Source organism: Equus quagga, chromosome 1 (assembly GCF_021613505.1).
Source record: "Equus quagga isolate Etosha38 chromosome 1, UCLA_HA_Equagga_1.0, whole genome shotgun sequence".
NCBI lineage: Eukaryota > Metazoa > Chordata > Mammalia > Perissodactyla > Equidae > Equus > Equus quagga.
In genome coordinates, this window is record NC_060267.1 from 23727166 (window position 1) to 23749765 (window position 22600).

The following is a 22600-nucleotide window of genomic DNA, read 5'->3' on the forward strand; positions in this document are numbered from 1 at the left end:
CTTTTTCTTTTGCTAAAAATTTTACCTAGGTGCATTTACATAGGTATGTACTACCAGATTGTACAAATAGTATGTCTCTCTCTGGTTCCAAATGTAGATATTTGTATCTTCCTAGGAATAGACAACAGATTTGAAATTTAAAAATTAAAAATGTTCACCAAGAGAGTATCAATATACTGTGTAAGAGAACTGCTAATGGAAATATAAAAATCTAAATTGAAGTGAGCCAAATAAGTATGTGGAGTCATTAGAAGAGATTTATACATCTGTATTTATGACATTTGCTTTAGTAACTGAAAGCAGTGAAATGTGCAAGTTTTCCCAGTAAAATTTTATTTCCCTTAGTTTAATGTAACTGATAGTTTCTTAAATAGGCCTATTCACTTTTGATAAAGTGCAAGTTGTTGCAGAGAGGAATTTCTATTTTATAGGATAAACGTGGAACTTTATTGGTTCTTCGCTGAATTCAGTGTAATGTATAAAGACAGTCGTAATAGCCCATACAGATGCAGAAACACCAAATTTATTTGGCAATAATGCCTTCAAGGTTGCTTTTTTGAGGGTGTAGTATCTATTATGAACTCTAGCCATAGGTAACTTGTGTACTTTGAGTGGCATTGCCTGGAAGCCCAAGCAAATGTTTTCTGGAAAGGTTATTCTTCCACTGAAAGGTATAATATAAGTAAAGCAAGCAAAAAGTATTTGATTAGTATGGGGATTTTTACTAGTATAAAATTTAAAATATTGTGCCTTCCCTTGAACTGAAAAAAACAGCACAGTGCTTTACGATCTACATGCTTTCACAAACATTTTCCAAATTTGATCCTGATTAAAAGCCTGTGAGGTAGGAATTTGTATTCCTGTTATGCCTTAGGCAACTGAGCAAGTGACCTGTCCAAGGTCACGTAGGAATTAATTGGGACAACTTGAATTTATTGTTCTAACACCAAATTCAGTGGTCTCTTTACTACCATACCACTGTGGACACCATGCAATTTTGTAAAAAATTTTAAAAAGTAACTAATCGTGAATACAGGCTGTACTAATATTTTATATATGTAAATGTGTAGTATGGATATATGCACTTAGACGTATTTGACAGGCTTATGTGACTACCTGTCCATGGGAAAGAGAACAAGAAGGAGCATGAGCAGAGAGGGAGACAGGAGTATTCTGGAAGCAATCATTCACATATGCATCAGCAGTGATAGAGTGCCTCTCTATGAAAAAGATCCCAATATTATATAGAATAGTATAGTCATTGCATGGTCTTTTAGAACACTGACCCTAGAGTGTTAAAGCTTTGTATGTTTTTTCCAAGATAAGCATAAATGGAACGTTTAGCAGCCTAGCGGGTCTTTCTCTCATTGCCATTGATGACAAGAATTGATTTAGCTGATCTGTCTACTGGGCCCGTGGTTTCCTTCTGTTTTCCCACTTCCTTTCTATCTCTCCTGAAGCTGCATACCTCATGGAAGAAGAAGACCTCCTCAGATAGAAAAGTGTAGGGGAGATTTATTTTAATATCTTTGGCTGATGTGCTGAAGTTTCCCGACTTGTGGGTTAGATACCACATTAGAGTAAAGTCAAGTTTATTTCCTTAATACTAATTTACATTTTAATTTCAAGAAAGGACTTGAATTTTAAAGTTAAAAAAAGAGTATTTTCTTACTGTTGACTGGTTTACTATTTCATGAGTACTATTCTTTTACAGCATTATCTGACGCTCAAGGGAATTTTCTTTTGAATGGGAATTTTGTTGTAAGTATGTCAAAAAAAGAAATCAACATACAAGGAGCTATTTTTGAATACAGTGGTTCAAACAACTCAATTGAAAGAATTAATAGTACTGATCGACTGGAACAAGAACTTGTTTTGCAGGTAAGTTCTCAATAGCCATTTAAAAGACTTAGTTTTAATCGTCTTAGTAAACTGTAATGGTTAAGTGCTTTACACTTATTCAATATAAAAATGATGTCTTTTAAGAGTATGTCTTTCATGAATTAATTGTATACTCCTTTATATTTCTATTGAGGTTTTGTGTGTGGGTAATTTATACAACCCTGATGTACGTTATTCCTTCAATATCCCTGTGGAAGAGAAGAGTGACCTGTTCCAGTGGGATCCATATGGACCATGGCAAGACTGCACCAAAATGTGTCAAGGTACACTGGTGTTAAGTAAAAGAGACAAAAGTTTGTGCATGCTCTTATAACTTGAGGTACTTTTGAGTCAGGCTGCCTATGGAGTCTCCCCACTGTCCACACACAATACCACACAGACATACAAAGCTTTCCTATCTTTTTTCTCTTCCTACTTTCTCCCCATTCATTCTTTCTTATACTTAACAGCCTCATTTATCTCTACACTTTTCAACATTCCCCATTACTGCTCCTTTCCTTTCACATTCTCATTCTTGCAGTCACAGAAAGTTTCTCTGACTTGTAAACTCTTTCCCAGTGAACTACCTGCCCTGTTGTCCACTCCCCTCCACTCACTTTCCTAGCCACCTCTCTCCTTTGTTTAGTGTTGGGGTATCAAACATTCTTTCATTCTTTTGATTTCCTTTTGTGTCCATATTTGTACTGATGGCATGAATAACTGGTTGGAGCATAGTGAGAAATGTAAAAGCAGGGAAATTTACATTAGAGAAAGAAAATGAAAAGACTGAAGTCTGTGGGAAATCTGGGATTGTGGATACTTAATTGTGTAATACCATGTTGGTTCAAATTAGTAAACGTTTATTGAGGGGCTGCTTTGTTTCGGGTTATTAATAAGACCCTGATTCTGCATTCAAGTTTTAAAGTCTAGTGGCTGGAGGGATAAGTGGATCATCTTAATTTTAAATCACAAATGCAGTGCTACAGGTATGCACAGAGAGGACCACAGAAAAGATGGAGGGAGCAGTCTGTGAGGAGATTAAATGTGAAGATAGAGAAGTTTGTATTGAATGGAAAATTCGTTTCCATGGGGACTAGAGAAAATGTTTGGGAATTTGGCAAGCAGTGGGTCAGAGGAGAGGAAGCTCAGAACAGTATAGAAATGAGCTGCAAGAAGGTGGGTGGCTAGAGGCACTGACCACAGATGATGGGAATGTGAGGGACAATCTAACAAACTGACTTCAAAGTGCCAAAGAAATTGTGGTGTCCCATTCAAGAAGAGGCACAGACTTGGTCCCATGGTGATAGGACAGTGGTGCCCAGATGATGGTGTGGGAACAGGTGTTCCTGATTGGACATGTCTCAGGGGAGGGAGACCATCGTAGATGATGCCAGACTGACTGGACAAATACTAGAAGTAGGAGCGAGGAGCTTTGTTAACAGAGAAGAAGGAGGAATTCATGAGGGAATGTTCTAAAATGTGAACACACTAAGTAAAGAATAACAAAATCCAAAATGGAAGGTTGAGCAAGACATGATGAGATGGTTTGGGAGTTCGAACCAGGAGAGGTCTCTTAAACAATTGTGTACAGAAAAGGAACTGTTAATTCACTTGCCACATAGGATACTATCATTATATTCCTTTTTGGTGTGTAACTTTTCAGTTTCTCTTAAGTGAATTTCCCTCAGTTTTATTTTTTTGTTTTTCTATGTGCTGAAAGTTATCAGTCCCCAGACTTTTCGTGAGAACTATAAATTTTGTCTTAATGTTTTCAAGCACATTATTTAACCTATCAATTTCAATTTTCCTTCATCTATTGCTACCCTCTTTTCTCTTTCTCTAATTTGTGTTACGTTTTAGGCCCGTTGTATGGCTGTCATCTTGAGCTTTCCCTTCATTGTTATCCTGGGAATTCTCTTCACTTGTCTTCTGTTTTGGATTCCCTGTTTTCTAAATCCCATAAATTATTTTTATTTCTCCCATTGGGTGGAACATCTCCCTCAGTATTTTCCTTAGGTATTTTTTTGAGCCCTTTCATATTTGAAAATGGTGATGTTCTATTCTTATACTTGATCAATAGTTTGGCTGGTATAAAATTCTAAGTTAGATTATTTTCCTTTAGAATTTTGAAAACCTTGTTTTCTGACTTGTTTTTTGATTTCCTGTGCTTGTATGGACACTTTCTATTCTGGAAGTTTTGTGGATCCTCTCATTAGTTCTAGTGGTGGGAAATATCAGGACAATGTGCCCTGATGTGGGTATTTCTTTCATCTACTTTCCTAGGGAATTCAGATGCCATTCCAATTTGGAAACATAAATTCTTTGACTTAAGAAACTATCAATTTTCTTTGAAAATTTCCTCTTCCACATTTCTGAAATTTCTATTTGGATGTGCAACCTTCTGGACCGATCACCTATTTTCTAATTTCTTCTCCCAATTTACATTGTTTTCTTAATGTTTCTTCTCATAACATCTTGCTTTTGTTTTGTGGATACACTATTATGTCTTTGAGAGTATTAATCATAGTCTTCACATTTTCTTGTGCTCCTTGACTTATATCTTTCATCTTAGTTCTATTTTGTTTTTGTTTATTTTGGTCGCTTTTGCATTAGTGGCTTTCCTAAAATGTCTGCTGACCCTTTGTTGTTTGTTCCTAGTTAAGAAATACTAAAATGCTGATTGAAAGTCCTGTGTGGGTCAGACAAGTCAAATAAAGACCTCTTATAGAGTAACTGGGTCACTAAGTAGCCCTTTCATGTGTCATTGGGGGAAAAATCCCAGATGTCATTGCCAGTTGATCTTTTCTCTTGGGCTGAAGAGTCTCCCAAGAGAGGAATCCTCTTATCTTCTGGTGGTCAGTGAGGGGACTGGGGAACAGTGTAAGTGGGCTTAGAGCCAAAGGGAAATGGAGAGCCCAGTGGGCCTGGATCTCATCATTCAGGATGGAGTTGCAATCAATTCTCCCTTTTTCAGGCCTACCCCTCACACATATACATCTTCAGAGGGACCTGATGTTTTCGATTCCTGGGCTTTTCTTGGATTCTGTGGCATCAATGGTTTGTTTCTTGTTCACTTCCCCCCTCCACAGGATTAAGTTTCAGCTTCCTTGGTTCTGTTAACTAGTTATTTCTACCTGCTTTTCATATTCAAAATTTCCCTTTCTTACCTACTGTTTCCTTTTTTATTTCTTTTGTTCTTTTAGGTTTATGCCTTTTCAAAATTCCTTTTCATTATGTCAGATGGTATTTAGGAAGGAGCTGAGATAAACATGTATGTTTGTGTTTAGCTAACTGGAAGTACATGGCAGAACGTTGATAAAACAGGAATATGATCATGTCACTGACTGCTTAAACTCTTTCCTGTCCCCTCATTGCAGAAAATGTCAAGTTCAGTCAACTCTGGTCCCTCACAACCACTTCTCGTAGTTTGTTTTCACTGTGATGATGCCACATACAAATAACTGCCAAATCTCAATGGCTTAGAACAACAAAGGTTTATTTCTCGCTCATACTATGTTTCGGTTGCTAATTGGCTATGATTCTTCTCCAGCTTGGAATGTCTGCATCCATGTCATTTTTAAAAAAAGTAATTAGATTTTATTTTTTAGAGAAGTTTTAGGTTTATAGAAAAATTGAGCAGAAAGTTCAGAAAATTCCCATATTCTCCTACCACACCCCCCACCATCACTTCCTCTGTTATCAACATCTTGCATTAGTGTGGCACATTTATTACAATTGATGCAGTATTATTAACTAAAGTCCATAGTTTACATTAGGGTTCACTCTTTATGCTGTACATTCTATGGGTTTTGACAAATATATAGTGACGTCTATCCACTATTACAGTATCCTACAGAATTCTTTCAGTACCCTACAAATCCCTCCCTCCATCCCTTCTTGTACCTGTGACCACCCCTGATCTTCTTATTGTCTGCCCATGCCTTTTTTATTCATGATTCCAGGCTGAAAGATCAGGGCCATCTGGGAAAGGCTGTTTTAGAGACAGAGAAAAGGGAAAGACAGGTGGCAGAAGCATACAGTGGCTTTTAGAGCTTCAGCTTGGAACTGGAATAGGTCACATCCCCTTACAGTTGGTTGGCATAAGCCTGGTGTCAGTGGGCAGGGAAGTATACTCCTCCCACAGGAAGTTACAGTGACATTGTAGCAAGTGGAAATGTGCAATTCTTTACAGGGAAAAGGGAAGCAAGTAATGGCAAACAGTAGTGTACCACATAGCATCAGCGTCATCCCTGGCCACTCGGTTTTCCACTAACCACCACTCCATCTAACTATAATGGATTTCTTTCTACTCCAATACCTGACCCACCTTCCTTACATCTCTTGACTAAACTCCTCAGTCTTTCTGGATTCAGCCAACTTATTATAGATGGTCATCCCTGATTAGATTAATATGCTAGTCTATCCTGTGGGCTATGTTGGAATTTTTTGCTTTCTAAACTGAATCCTTTCAGTTAGAGTCAAATAATTATAGAGCATCACCTTATGTGAATTTTCCTTGTATTTTTAATTTTCATTTGACTTTGGCCAAGGTCTTCATAGAAGAAAAATTACCTGCATACGTAAGAGTGATCATATGGTAGTGTCTGATCAAAGATGTGACCACTTGCCACTGCCGTTGTTTGTGACTGAAAGGTGTAATACAGACTGTGAACTAAGGTAAATAATAAAATAAATAAATAAAATAAGTAAATAAAAAAAATAAAGACATGTCCTTTGTCTTTACCATTATAAAATTTCAGACTCACTAATTTATTGTGAAACTCAGAAGTTAGTTTGAATTTTTACTCAGTATTTGCTGAATACCAGTATATAGGCCTCCAGATTTTGCACAGGAAGTGGAAATAAATTTGTCTATAAAATACAGGTAAACTCTAATCTGAAAACCCATGGTTTAAAGATCTGAAGCAAATTTTGTAGCATGATTCTGCAATTTTTATTGAACTCATTAACTATATTAATGAGTCTAAAATTAAAGGATTTGAGAATCAGTGGATTGACTTCTCTATCTTATCAGGATTTTGTCCATTAAATACTAAAGAACATGATCCTAGATAATGGCAGGGAAGTTTTCACTTCCCACTTCAATTTCTTATTTGGTTTTTCTATGATTGATCTGAGAGTGAAGCTAAGGACGGTAACCCCATCTAGCAGGTGACAGTTAACATTCAGGGATGGCCAGAACCTCTTTCAGTAAGCTAGGATGGGAAGTTTTATGTGTGTGTGATGTTTGAAGACACAGAGGGAAAGCCTAGTGGTAGAACTGCCTATATAAGTTGCTTCCACTGCATTGCAGTGGAGTGAAGCACAATGAAATCCGTTGATGATGCTGGGGATAGAAATGAACTCCATGAATTTTATGCTTTGTTACACTGGTGCACTCACGTTGATAGATTGCTAGACTATAATTGGGATAATTTGGCTAAAACTATCAGATTTTACTTGTGGAAAAAATGTTTTCCCTAAAAACATATTTAAAGATAGATTACTGGATTAGTGAGAAAGTGTGAAATGCTTTACCAACCTATTCTACCACCTTTTAAAGGTTTGATCTTTATTGATGTAGTCAGATTCTCGGATATTCCCTAATCATACATCAAAATACTATGGAGGAGTTGCACAGGGGGAGACTACCTGATTGCAAGTCAGATATATTCAGTTATAGTCTTCAATCTGCCACTGGGTAATTGAGTAATCGTAGTCTAAACCAGTTGTCTACAAAGATTTTGGGGGAAGTCTGGGTTCCTTGGACTTACCTCTAAAGCCACCACCAATGGTGACTTCACAAAGGGTGAAGTCAATAGATGTTGGCTCCCTAGCTCCGGCTTTAACCAGGCCAGCTCCATTTTTATATATTTGGAGACCAAATAAGATTTTATTTTGGAAAAAAGGTTTCTAATGAAAAAAGCCAAGCGTTTGTACCATTTGAATCCACAACATCTCTGGGCCTCATTTTCTCCTTTACAAAATCGAATTTGGGGCTATATGATCTCTAAGAACATGCCATCTCTAATTCAGTGATATATCAAATATTTTCAGGTGGCTTGTCCATCCACTCTAACAGAATCTTAAAAGTGAGTCATATGCATGAGTTTCTCTGAATCAGTTTTTTCAATTACATTAATTGGCATGCCCCATAAGTGTGATAACATTCTTTTTTCTAGATGGCACATCATTGGCAAAAGTGAATGTTCGTCCCATTGTGGTCAAGGCTATAAGTCATTGGACGTCCACTGCATGAAGTATTCCATTCATAAAGGACAGACTGTTCCAGTCGATGACCACTACTGCAGTGACCAACTAAAACCTCCGACCCGAGAACCCTGCCGTGGTGACTGCGTCGTAATGAGTTGGCGTTATTCGGAATGGTCCCAGGTACGAAGAAAAAGTGTTGCTTAAGAAAAGTTGCTTGTTTTTAAATTTTTAATTAAACATTTTTTTGTTTCCGTTTGTCACCACTTTTTTTTTCTTAAATCAGTGTTCCAGGAGTTGTGGAGGAGGGGAAAGGTCTCGAGAATCTTATTGCATAAATAACTTGGGCCACCGTCTTGCTGATAGAGAATGCAAAGAGCTTCCCCGAGTGACGATAGAGAATTGCAATGAATTTTCCTGTCCCGCTTGGGCTACTAGTGAGTGGAGTGAGGTAACATTAAACACTTGAGGCTTAGAACAATTATAATATTGTGTAGGAAAGCTTTCAATCTAAGGCTTTATATAATGCAAAAATATTTACATTTATTTTATTATTTTATAAATAACTTTATTAAGGCAATAAAAAAATGGTTTCTTTTTAAACTATTTATAGTATCTGGCTGACGAGGACATTAACGAGTGTTTAGTCTACAGTCATTTTCATGAGGAAGTCCCAGTGTCCACAGTAGCCTAAGATAGGTACTTGCTCTAAGGTTAGTTTTGGACCTTTGTTTCTAGGACAAGTGGATGTTGCACTAGGATTTGGGCGGTAGAAGTTTGGGGTGGGTGATTTACCCGGTACGTCTCTCTGGAAGAGTGAAGGGAAAATATCCTTAGGAATGGTCTATCAATTGCATTTTAATATGCAAATTGATCATTGTATCCCTTTGTAAGGCACCTGTGTTGACTAAGACTGAAAATAAATAATGGTCAGTTGTGTTCTTACAGTGTCTTGTTACATGTGGAAAAGGAACAAAGCAGCGGCAGGTGTGGTGTCAACTGAATGAAGCTCACTTAAGTGATGGCTTCTGTGATCCAAGTACCAAACCTGAATATCTGAGACCCTGTGAGCTTCATACATGTGCTTCCTGGCAAGTAGGACCATGGGGTTCTGTGAGTATATGATAAGGGTTTTTCTGATTTAATCCATCTTTACAGAATAGCACAAAAGTTATGGTATATTCACTGTTTTAATGGATGTGTCTATATTGGGGTGGTTTATTGGAAAAATGCTCCTCAGATGTAAATCCTTATCTGCAAAATTTTGTCAGTACTGCCAATTTTGCTATGATAAATATTTTAGCTTTTGAATTCATTTTGTTAACCAAAATGCTACAAATTTTATGCTTTCATCAGCTTTGTTTAAACTATGAATGTTTTCATGTTCTGTGTCTAAATTATTATCTTTGCTGTATATAGAGTAGGCATTGTTAGCAAGTTTTACCAAACAGGCAGCTAGAAATCTTCAGGATGAGCAATGACCTCATCCAGGTCAGGCTGGATGAAGGGGACAGCTTATTATCCTGTGGGGGTTACCACAGCTGATGGCAAGCCTTCTTGCATCTTCCCTTTAACTTCATCCTGTGCTCTTCCTTCTGTTATCTCTTTGAAATTTACTTGGCAGTGTTAAATGATATATACATCAGGTAGATTTTGAAAAGTACTTAGTTTCCCTAATTTATATTGACTCTACCTCCAAAATATCAGGCCTCTATTGGTATTTTTACATAACTTTTTAAAGACATGGTAATAACTGTCCATTTTAACTTCAATGATTTATTAAAGTCTACCTAAATTTGAATAAATATATTGATTACATTTGCTAATGTTAAGTCTGGAATCTGGTGTAAAGGACTAAGAAAAGGATCTACTGAAAGTAAATTGTTAACTATGTATTCATTAAGAAAATTTTTTATGTAATTTTTGAGTAATAATAGTGTTTGATATCTGCTTGTATTTTTTCAGTGCACAGCCACATGTGGACATGGGTATCAGATGCGTGCTGTTCAGTGTGTCAATGAGCTACTTAATGCAGTGTTAGATGACAGAGTGTGCCATGGAGCTAGTCGCCCAAGTGACAGGCAGGTAAAGGACACCTCTTCATGGATTATAAACAAAAAGGTTTATGATACAGGAGTATTACTGATATGTTAAAGTTATTTCCATGTATATTTTTTCCACTTAAACTTATTTCTTAAAAATATATGCATGTATGTCAAAGAGAGAGTTTATTATTGGTTTTGCCAGGCTTGTAGCTTTACTGATGAATATTTTTTACTGTTTATCTGCCATTGGATCACTCATTTAACTCATATCTATCCTTTGAACTGCAGAAGAAAGATAATACCTATTATGAATATCGTGAACTTCTAAAGTGTGTCATACTGTTTAAGGTAGTGTTCTGTGTCCATTTGGAGTGTTTCAGCTTAGCGGTATTTTTTGGGGGACTATTGCTCTTTTTCTTTTCAACCATTGGACAGAATGATCCAAACTTTAGGATTGAGTCATACTATCCACTTCTAGCCCTAGACAATACTTTGTACTTTTGAAAAATGAAAACCTTTACATTGTTTATTTGTAATTTAGTCTACAACTGTCCTTAAATTAGATGTGTAGAAGAAGAAATGAATATGGGATTTAATATCAATCAGAGTGGTTGATTAAATCATGTGTCATGAGATCTATTTTTTTTTTTGAACAGGACTGTATAGTTACACCTTGCCCAATTATCCCTAAAACTGGTGCCACTTCATTACCAGCTCTTCCCGTGGGGAAGATAGCACAATGGCGACATGGTTCTTGGACCCCAGTAAGTGAATTCCTGTAAGAGGTACAGTGTTCTATTATGGAGGTTTTTAGATATCAATAAGAGATGGCTACAGATTTGCTAAATTAATGTATGTATTCATTCTCAGGTATTTTGATGGTGTGGAAGGAGCATGGGGTTTAGAATTGGGTAATTTAATGGCTAAATCCTGTTCTGCCTTTCAAGAGCTCTGTGTCTCTGGGCAAGAAATTCACATTTTCTGGATCTATTTTCTAATATACAGAATGAGGGTAATAATAATATTTATGCCACAAATTGTTGTGAGAAGCAGATATGATATTAGACTTTTTATCACTCTTTAAATTGCTAACATGTTCATGTTGTTTTTCTCAACTGAAAGCTTTAATGTATTTGGAGTATACATTTTGCTTTAATCTTATGTAGTGTGTATTTTTAAGCTTCACATATTCTCTGAATATTTTAATTACGGGATCATTTCTATTCTAAGATTCTCTTATATAAAACGTTTTCTGTATCTTTAATTTTGGCAGATAACTAACCAGTATTCCAAAAAGTTTAATGTTTCCTTCTTATTATCATAAATATCTGATTTGTGAAATTTATTACCCGAACTGAGTGGGATATTCACTCCCCTCTCTTTGACTCAGAAGTGATGCCAGGTGGTGTCATTTATAATTTTTTTCAAGACATTTGATGTTTTAGAAATTTGAACAGCTATGTGTAAGGGAAGTGGGAGAGGTACTGTGTAACACCTTTGTATAATTCACTTTTTTAAGTGCTCTGTGTCTTGTGGAAGAGGTAATCAAGCCCGCTATGTAAGCTGTCGTGATGCTCATGACGGAATAGCAGATGAATCATACTGTGCTCATTTACCCCGACCTGCCGAAATATCTGTCTGTTTTAGCCCTTGTGGAGAGTGGCAAACCGGGAATTGGTCACCTGTAAGTATTTTTATGAGAAAAGAACAAAATGAAACATTTAAATATAATATTTGATATTTAGTATCACGTGAATGTAGTTTATTACATTATAAATGTTTGCTAAATTTGTGATCAGTGTTCAGCCTCCTGTGGCCATGGAAAATCAACTCGACAAGTTTTATGCATCAACTACCATCAGCCAATTAATGAGAATTACTGTGACCCTGAAGTACGCCCTTTGGTAGAACAAGAATGTAACCTGGCAGCCTGCCCACCCACGTACAGCCACTTTCCGAGTTCCTCTGAGCAGCCGAACCATTTTCCAGGCAGGAATTTTCCATTAACTCACAAACCAGAAGATAATCAAAATCAAGGGGTCCATCCATCAATCAGAGGAAACCAATGGAGAACAGGACCATGGGGATCAGTAAGCAGTCTTTATTGAGTTATAGAATTCTATAATTTTGTTATAGCCTTTTAACAGATACATATGCAATGACATCAGGTGCTTTTAATGCTAAATTTATCTGGAGATCACTAGTGTAAATCTTAAAAAGATTAAGCAATTTTCAATGCAGATTACAAATCCCCAGAGTTCTTATCACATTAGTGTATAATTCAATATTATGATTACAGAGGAATGCACTTAAAAACAATCCGATTAATGTACATTATAATAAAAGAAGGTCTTTTAAGAGGTAAGGCTGTGAATGTTTATGAAAAAAAATCAAACCCAGAAATTACTGTGATAGCAATGCAGTAAGCTGGTATAAAATCATGATAGACTATGAAGGCTATAATTGTCCATAGTTTACAAGAGATTAATGACACAAAATAAAGAAACACAAATGTAAATTTTAAGTAATTTAACACTATTTTTTTTTTATTCCTTTCTAGTGAGACCTTAAAATTTTAATTCCTTTTTGCTTAACACTTAGGATATAGGATAAAGGTGAATTTCTTATTGCAAGCTTTAAAATTTCACCTTTTCATTATCAAATTCTGATGAAACTCCTAGTAAAACTCAAGTGTTTTGACAGATTTTCTCAATTCAAATTATGATTCCACTGAAGGGGATTTTAATGTGGGGACTTTGAACTCGAGTCAAAATCCTGATTTTTTTTCACCCTGTAATTTCATGATCTGGAATCTGCCATTTGTGTGTTTTATCCTTGTCAGTGTTCCAGCAGTTGTGCTGGCGGTGTTCAGCGTAGAGTTGTGGTCTGCCAGGATGAAAATGGACAAAGCGCCAGTTACTGTGACGCAGCCTCCAGGCCCCCCGAGTCGAAGCACTGTGATTCTGGACCTTGTCCACGGTGGAACTACGGAAGCTGGGGAGAAGTAAGTCATAATAGTTCCTAAGCTTGTGGAGATTACGTCATCTCTGAAGACCGAGAGTTAAGCACTTCATACTGTTACTGTTGGATAATCTTACTTCACTATACTATACAGAGAGATTTTTTTTTTTATTGAGTAAACCCGTGTTCTTTTCAATAGATATTGTCATGGTATAAGTTGCTCATTCATGATAGGAAATATATACTCCAGATTTTTTAACAGAATCTAATACACTAGCTTATATGTCTGTGGGCTACCAATGCCTTTCTACAACTAGTATTTTATTGTTTTAATTTCTTAGAAAATTAGATTGATGTAAAGATAGAAAATTAGGCTGATATAGGACATGTTTATATCATATTACTGAACTATTCATTTGGTAGATGTTTTAAACAGATAGTTGTCAATTGTTGAGCACTTTCTTCATGCCCTGGCATTATTCTAGGCACTGGGGATATGAAGATAATTCTTAAATGGTTATAGTGAATACTAATCCCACCTATATTATAGATAAGAAAGAATAAGAAAGACTTATATTGGCTTTGGATGAATAAAATAGACCACCTAACTTAGTCAAATATTTTTGCTTAATAGTTTTTGGTACATATTTTCTCTTCGTTGGGAATTTGAAAATCATTGTTTAAAGATATACTTCTGACCAGGTACTAATAAATATCAAGTACATTTTAAAAATGTACTTTTACTGTTTTCCAAAATGAAAGTAACTTTTATTTCTGAGTTTAGGCATGCTCATTGTAAAAATTAAAATAATATGAAAATTATAAAAAGAACTTTTAACATTTGGATACGTTCCTTCCAGACTTTGTTCTATGTGAGTTCCAGAAATAGGTTCATATTATACATAATGCTTGGCCACCTGCTTTTTTCACGTGATATGTACTGAACATTTTTCTATGTTTAAATTGAGATCTATCATATTAGCTTTCACGGCTATGTAGTAATTGTTATCTAGTTAATACTTACTACTTACGTAAATCAGTTTTGTTTCTGGCTTAACCTGCCAAGAGTCTATTTTATAGATTCTTGATCTTATTAAAATACCTTTGGTACTAATTCTCAAAATTGTGTCTATTATTTTTTAGATTATGCAACTAGAACTTTAATTTTTACCCAGAAAGAAATGTTGAGAATTATGAAGGATAAACTTTAAACTCTAGCATTCCTGCTTATGTATTAAACATTGAAGAGAGCAATATAATATTCTCTTTAAAGCCACATAGTTTTGAATTTTCTTATTTTTAGTGTACACAAACATGTGGAGGAGGAATAAAATCCAGATTCGTAATATGTCAATTTCCCAATGGCCAGATGTCACAAGAGCAAAACTGTGAGATCTTAAACAAGCCACCTAGTGTGGTCCAATGTCATGTGCATGCTTGCCCTGATGATGTATCGTGGCATCGGGGACCATGGAAATCGGTACGATAGTATTCTCATTTTTATCCTTTTTTGTTCTGTTTTACTATATCCCTATCACTTTAATTTCTTCTCTGTATAAATTGTGATGCACAAACTGTATCTTGTCTGATTTTTTTTTTTAAGTATCCCATTGGCCATCTTGGCTTGGGTTATTAAATTTGATAGTTTGGAATAAGAATCTGTTCAATTTCAAGTACTATAATATATATGATAGGTTTTTTAAAACTTTTTATTAAGATTATGATAGTTTACAACCTTGTGATATGTATGATAGTTTTATGTGTATTTATATTTTTTATAGGTGAATTTTGAACCATAGCACTATTCTATTGGAAATATTTTTCTCTAGAATGTCTTTGGCTTGCCGTCTAATTAATCAGAAATGTTTTACTATTTACATTTGTATATAATGTTAACATTGTGCTTGTAACAATGGCAAATTAAGGCTGTGTCTTGTTTGAGTGTATAACTGTATGTGGCTTTTGTCTGTCAATGTCCAGTAACTGATCCAAAAACAAATAACATTCTTTAAAACTTTTTTATCATTGTTAAACTTAGTATTTTGTTTGGAAATGTGAAAATATTATATTAAAGAAAAGATAGAGAAATTTACTTACATAAAGTAATTGTTTACAATTTGTTAAATACATCATGGAAAAGTATGATTTATATAGTAATTTATATGAATATTCATTTTTTCCACTGTGTGGAGTTACTGTCTTTTGGGGATGTTTTAATTGTTTTTTTTTTGAGCTGTAGATAAAATTCATAAATATTGTTCATGAATGGTTTATTTTCTCTAGTATTTTTCAAATATCCAGGCTTTGAAGAATAATATGTAAATATATTGAAATTACCATTTTGGTCACTTTTGCTATTTTAAATCATGAACAACCAATTATACTTCTTTCAGTTAAAAAACTGATTTGAATCTATAATCTATTTATAATTAAATTATAAATTTAAGCAGTTCTTTATTTGGAAAATAATTGGAACTCTGGTTTTATAACCAACACTGATGCCTTGCTTTGCCTAAGTCAAAGTTTCACAATGAGATGTAAACCGGAGTTTCAACTCATGCCATTTGAAGAGTAGGTCAAGTTCTAGTTCAGGCTGAAATTCATCTTTATAGTTAGTATGACTGATTTAAAAGAACAGAACATTTTAACTTTATAGGAGGATCTTAAATTGCTACATCAGAGAACCATCACTTTGTGGGAAGTAACAAGAAACTTATTTTGCCATATAAAGCATTCACATGTTTACTTAAGAAAATGTTTACTGACCACCTACAATGTCCTAGGCACTGTAGTAGAAATGATGAGGACTGTACTAGGGATGATAACCCTATGGATTTGCAGTCTAGTTGGAAAGATTTGAAATACTGTAGGAAGTCACCACAAAAAGACATCATTTTTTGTTAGAAAAATTCACTTTCTCTTTACCATATCTCTGTTACATTTTCTTTCATTTTGTCAATTTTAGTTTGCAAGCCTAGTTCTTAATAAAGCTATGGATTGCTTTCTTGGAATTTTGCCCCAATTAGGAATGCAGACTCCTAACCACTAATTAGAGATTGAATTGTATTGGCATTTGTTTCTGAGCACAAAGGTTTTATTTTACCTAATCATTTGTGACTTTATTAACTCACAAAGCATTAAACATCTACTTATCTCTCCTGTTTTGTGCTAGCTATTGAAGTACTTAAAATAGTTTTTGAGTCAGATTTTCTATTTCAGGGATCAGCAAACTAGGGCCCATGGATCAAATCTGGCTCCTTGCGTATCTTTAGAAATAAGTCTTATTGGAACACAGTCATGCACGTTTTTTATATATTATCTATGGCGGCATTTCCACTACAAAGCAGAGTTGATTTGGTGCAATAGAGACTATATGGTCCTAAAAGTCTGAAATATTTACTCTTTGCCCCTTTCTGGGAAAAGTTTGCTGACCCCTGTTCTATTTAATAAACATAATGCTTTTTAAATTTAACATAAAATATAGTTAAAGTTATAGAATATTAGAACTGCAAACATTCATTTGGGGTCAGTTTTAGATGTTTTGGATCCTTTGTTTTATATTTTAAAACATTTTAAGGTTTATCAACCTTCTCTACATATTCACCATGGTATTCACAGTTTCTTTTCCAGCTTTATTGAGATATAATTGGCATATAACATTGTGTAAGTTTAAGGTGTACAACATTGCACAATGTTTACATATTGGGTTGGAATGTATCTAATACTATTTTCCAATTCATTTGTGTCATGCTAGTTTTTCTATGTAAATGATGTCATAAGTGAAAAACCCAAATGCTCGTTGAAGTCCTGTGCATGGATAACTTTTTCAGCCTCACACACACAAAAAAAAATGACCAAGAAAACAGTAACCACAAATTACACAATAGTAAGGCAGAAGTACAAAATTCTTCATTGTTTACTACATGTCTGTTCCAAAAGGAGTTCATTGAATGATTCAGTCTTTGCACTAGTGAAGAACTGTAATATCTTTTTTGATAATTGAAGATGAAATTTTAAAAATCACAATAAATGTTTATCAGAATTTTTACACTTATTTATTTACTTTTTATAGGTATAAAGTACATATATATCATTAGAGTGCCTGGATTTCTTTTATTATATGAAGAATTTTATTCCTTAAATTAGCCTTTTATATTAAAAGGGTTTAAGGGATCTGAAGTTTTGTTGTTAAAACCAGATATAACCCTTTACCTCTTTCAATGTTGCTACATATTATCCAAACTTCAGAATACCTCTTCTTAACATATTAGGTTAATATTCTTTCATGGGTGACTTTAATTTCAGCAGATCCCATTCATCAGGTTAGGAAATTGAGTATGTATGTGTGTATATGTGTATATATATATATATGCATACATGAATGATGCAAAATCTCAAACACTTTTCATTTTTAAGGCAAAATGAAAATATGAAGTGCTAAATCATTAAAATGTAACTAGGAAGAAAGTTGTAAATATACATTTAAGTTTTCTCCATGTTGTGGGAAATCTTGTGTTGTAATAATTTATAAGCATGATTAAAGAAAGGAATAAATAAATCTTAACCTATGTCTGTTAATTTAATGACTGTATTTTTGTGATTAGTCAATGTGAGATGATTGTATTTTAACCCTTGTTTATTAATGACGTGTTATGGCTTTGTGCTTTGCATAATTCTTATGTATGTTGTATTTTTACTCTTTGGATCAATACCTAAATTGTTGTAAGTGACACATCCTGTATTGTAATGAATGCCTCTTTGCTTTTGGTGGTATTTTTCTTAAATAACAAACTGTTAATTTCTCTTATTAAACATTTAATTGTTGAATGGTGTATGTTTTCATAATTATACTGAGTATATGTATAAGCTGCTATTTTTCAGCTAATTCTGTTAGAAACTAACATTGGTGTTTAAGGATATAGGGTTTATTGTTTAGCTATCAATTTTTACATACTAGACATTTTTATTTTTTTTATATATTACAAACAATGAATAAAAATTTATCATATAAACAAACTTATTCAGTGAGTTAAAAATAGAGTGCTCATGACCAAGATAGCCATTAAAAGGTGGGTAAAAGTTTTATTCTTCTCTTCTCATCTAGTGAATGCTGTTTAAAGAAGATCTGTATTTCTCTATTTTCCCACTAAGTCTCATTTAAGTGATTCATTTTCTTAGAATATTTTTATTTCCTATGTAGAATGAAATAATCATATTTGGTAAGAAAATAATGTATATTTCTTTGTGTTCTGGGGGTAATGATGATCCAACAGAAGAGAATATTTTTTCCATTAAATATTGTTTTTGTCCCTCCAAAAATGAGAAAATTGTTTTAAAAAATGAAAGCTTGATACTTGAACCCTCTTGATTCTAGTGCTTTCTCCCAAAGTGTTTATTTTTTTAAAAAAAATAGCTTTCTGTAGCATTGTGTAAAAATATATACACTATACTAAATCTCTAATATGATACAATGAAATGCAACAAACAGAAGCTCTTTCAGAAATGAGCATGTGGTAGTGGCACACACCCAGTAAATCTGCAGTTTGTCAGTTTAACAGCTCTGTGTAACAAAAGAACATTGTGGGTCTGAGCAGAGGCGTTGGGCTGCGCCTTCCACTGTAGCCCCTGCTCAAGGTGGAATGCACTCAGGAAGAAACTTGTCACTGCTTCCATTGCTCCTCAGGCCAGCAACAGCCAGGGGAACAAGGTAATGTGTTGGGAAATGGTTTCAAGAAACTGTCAGTTCTCTGTAAAATGGAGTGTTATGTAAAACCATCCATAGTAATTAGTTATTTTAAATTTGGAAAAGACACACATAAGCATAGTAATAGGTTGGAAATCTATTTCATTCCAAATTTGTCATAGATGTCTTTATTAAGTATTGAAATAATGTTTTCATTTATTATAACCCTATCTTTCTATGATACATTCATTGACTCTCCCCAAAATTATGAGCATCCCCTACATGTTAGGCATTGTGCTAGTCTCTAGAGATAAGTCAGGCATATCCCTGTGTACAAGGAGTTTGCAGTTTAGTGATGAATGTGTTAAGTAGACTGATGATCAGAATGCAGAATGGGATTCCTATATCTCATTTCAGTGACAACTATGTGCTTTATAATACTGAAGACTCATAATTTTGGGGGCTTAATAGGTTCTAATTATCCAAGAATTAGTAATGAGGATTGTACTTGACACAATAATTCTGCCAGTAGATCCTTCTAGAAAGCCTAAACTGGTAAGATATATTACATTATAACCTAGCAAGAGATGAGTGGTATCTTAATCCCTATGCTAGAACAATAGTTTAGTCTTTGCATAATCACAGCATCTTCCTTCTTTGCGTACATGGATTTCATGCCTCACCAAAGGGGAGAACGTGGACTGATTTGTATTTTGCCCTAGATATTATGCTCTGAAAATAATTTTGGAGACACAAATGGGCCTTGCAGGTTTGAAATGTACGACCTAGGGAAAATTTAAGTAGATAATCTGATGAGGAAATCGTAAAAGAAGAGACTGTGAGTGTATTATGTTGAGTGAAGTTAGAATGTAGAGTTTAAAATAACCAAAAAACATCTGGTGCTAATATAGATAGAAATGGTGATATACTATATTTTTCTTTGTCTAAATTAATGAAAATGGCCTTGTTTCCATGGTAATTCTATCTTCCCAGGCATAATGTTTCAGAATGTTTGAGAATCTTTGGAAATAGGATTTTAGATGTTTTAGAACATTTTCTCAGTATTCTACAATATTATATACTGTGTGATGAGACTGTTTCTGTAAGATATATAGGCATTGATAATATTAGTGCATTTAGATACCCTAATTTTTTGTTATAATTTTGCATCAGCTTTCAGTAGTTTGAAAAATCATATTTTATTTCCTATATAATCACGACAGATTCATACAATATTTTAGAGTCTATTGTTAACATTTTCTAGACAATTGATTTATGTATTTCCCAGTAAAATATTTTGAGCATGTACTCATATATTTATACATTGCAAACATAAACTAATATATAAATATATGATTTATAGAACATATGCAAATGAATTTCAAAGAATAAGAAATATTTAATATTAAATTTTCATTTTATGAATAACAAAACTTTTCTCATTGAACTATTGTTATAGTCATCTCATTATTTAAAAAATGATAGAATATGTTTCATTACTTTTGAAAATCTTGATTCAACAGTGTTATAGCAGTTCAAAAATCCGGTTTATTCCAATATGTGATTTCAATAGCATCCATAGCTGAAAAAATTACCTGACAAAAATGCATACCTCCCTATAGCAAAGTTTACCACTGGATGTTCCCCTTATGCACTAGTAACTGATTTTAAATCCAAAATACCAATTATGCAAAAAAATTTTATTGAAATTTGTCTGACAAATTTCTGTTTTCCATGGTGTTATTCAGTTCTTGAAAAGTACCAGAAGGAGTTATATTTTAACAAATAGCATTAAAACTCAATGAGACTTTGAAAGATTGGAAGCCATTTAAACAAATTAGGAAATTGTGCTTCAAGTTTTAAAAGTATATATTTGAGAGTTTTTATAGTTGGCATATTGTTTATGGTAACAAAATCGCATAATACTAGAAATACTTCCAAACATTGCAAAATGTTCTCTCCTTAGGAGAAGGAGTTTCCAAAAATAATTACTGTCTCATCCACTCTTAAATGTCTCCTTTAGCTTACAGGAGAAATTATGGATCTACTTTTTAAGTCTCGTTTAGATATCACACATCATTATCATTAAAAAAATCAAATTTGGAACAAGCTTCTTTTGTAATAAAAAAAATTAGTAATTCATCTTTAGCATTTGGTGGTTTGAACACAACCAGCAAAACTCTTTTGACTTAAAACTAAAATAAAAGCTGGCATCAGCAGTTTGTCATGGCACTCATCTCATTAGAGTCTTGAGTTTGTACGTATGTTGTAATACACTTATCTTAAATGGACATGTGTGAACTGCAGTGGGTTCACTGAAGGTGAATGGCAGAGTGATGATCTCCCTCTCTGTCAGGATACCTAGTGTGTTATATATGTTATATGTCAGGCTGACATGGAACCTCATGTGCTAAAGCTTACTTTCATAGATAAAAACAAATATGAACAGAAATTATATATATAAAAAAATGTGCTACTCCATTGAATCACCTTTCCACCTTGGAGATACACTTTTGAAAGACTTTGACTTAGATACTCACAGATTCTTATGAGGCATAGAGGTTCAGTAACACATGATATACATAAATTCGTGAGAATTAAATGAAATATTGCAAAATTTTTGGTAGATCACGTAAATTCTACTGTACACTCAACTGAGCTCTAAGACAGCTCTGAACTATTTTCAATCTTCCTGGGCTTTTGCTATTTTGCAATTGTGACCCAGAGAAACTCAGACTTTGGAAGTGACTATGAAGGGAGTGGTGGCCACTGATCTGCCAAAAAATCTATCCATCGATGTGTTCAAGAATATTCAGAGCCCGTTTATATCAGACACTGGGCTAAAAACTGTGGAAACTAAAGATGAATGAGAATGACACTGTCCTCAAAGGACTCACAGTCTAGGGGAAATTAAATATATACACAAGTAACTGCAACAAGGCAGAAGTGGATGTCATGGAAAGGCAGAAAATACACATCCAGTTGGAGAAACATGTAAGAATTTATGGAGGAGAAGGCACATGCCTTGTTGCATAGAAGTTGAGTGGGAAAGGAGGTACCAGGTAGGAGACTGTCCTGAGCAAAATCAGAGGCCAGAAAAAGCAGTTCAATTCAACTAGTACAGATTGGTGGGGGTTTTTTTTGTTGTTTTTAAAGATTGGCACCTGGACTAACAACTGTTGCCGATCTTTTTTTGTTTTTTCTGCTCTATCTCTGCAACCCCCCCCCCCCCCCCCCCCACACACACACACAGTTGTATGTCTTAGTTGCAGGTCCTTCTAGTTGTGGGATGTGGAACGCCACCTCAACGTGGCCTGACAAGCGGTGCCATGTCCGCGCCTAGGATCCGAACCCAGGGCCGCCGCAGCGGAGCGCGTGAACTTAACCACTCGGCCACGGAGCTGGCCCCCTAGATTGGTTTTTGAGAAACAAGGGGCAGGCATATAGTTAGAAATATGAGTTGGGGCCACAGCAAGGATGATCAATAAGGATCATGCTTAAGAGATTTTAAAGATTTAAAAATTCTATAAGTATATAAAAACCATTGAATTTTTCGGAGTGGAGATAAGAGCTGAATTTTAGGAAGATTAATAGACAATTCTCGTCATGAAATATAAGCACATTGACAATATGGCGGACTGGAGATGGGAGGTCCGAGAGGAGGCTCTGCTAAAAGTTTAGGGTGGTGATTTATGGACTATTCGTTCAGTTATTCATCACATTTTTATAGATTACTCACAACCCTCAAATTCTTGTGGAGTAGAAGAAGCCAGTAGAGGAGACACTGATGGGACTATTTTTGGCCAAAAGATGAGATGGC

General features: G+C 34.6%; 1 protein-coding gene across 1 annotated transcript in view; it reads left to right on the top strand.

Moving 5' to 3' along the window:
• Positions 1–22600, top strand: part of ADAMTS20 (ADAM metallopeptidase with thrombospondin type 1 motif 20) — a 161791-nt gene that overhangs the window by 79738 nt on the left and 59453 nt on the right. The window contains exons 17-28 of the mRNA XM_046680294.1: positions 1715–1881; positions 2036–2165; positions 6432–6558; positions 8064–8274; positions 8378–8542; positions 9040–9204; positions 10057–10176; positions 10793–10900; positions 11656–11820; positions 11936–12226; positions 12979–13140; positions 14401–14577. Of these exons, the coding sequence (XP_046536250.1) occupies positions 1715–1881; positions 2036–2165; positions 6432–6558; positions 8064–8274; positions 8378–8542; positions 9040–9204; positions 10057–10176; positions 10793–10900; positions 11656–11820; positions 11936–12226; positions 12979–13140; positions 14401–14577 (1988 nt within the window). The remainder of the gene's footprint in view (positions 1–1714; positions 1882–2035; positions 2166–6431; positions 6559–8063; positions 8275–8377; positions 8543–9039; positions 9205–10056; positions 10177–10792; positions 10901–11655; positions 11821–11935; positions 12227–12978; positions 13141–14400; positions 14578–22600) is intronic.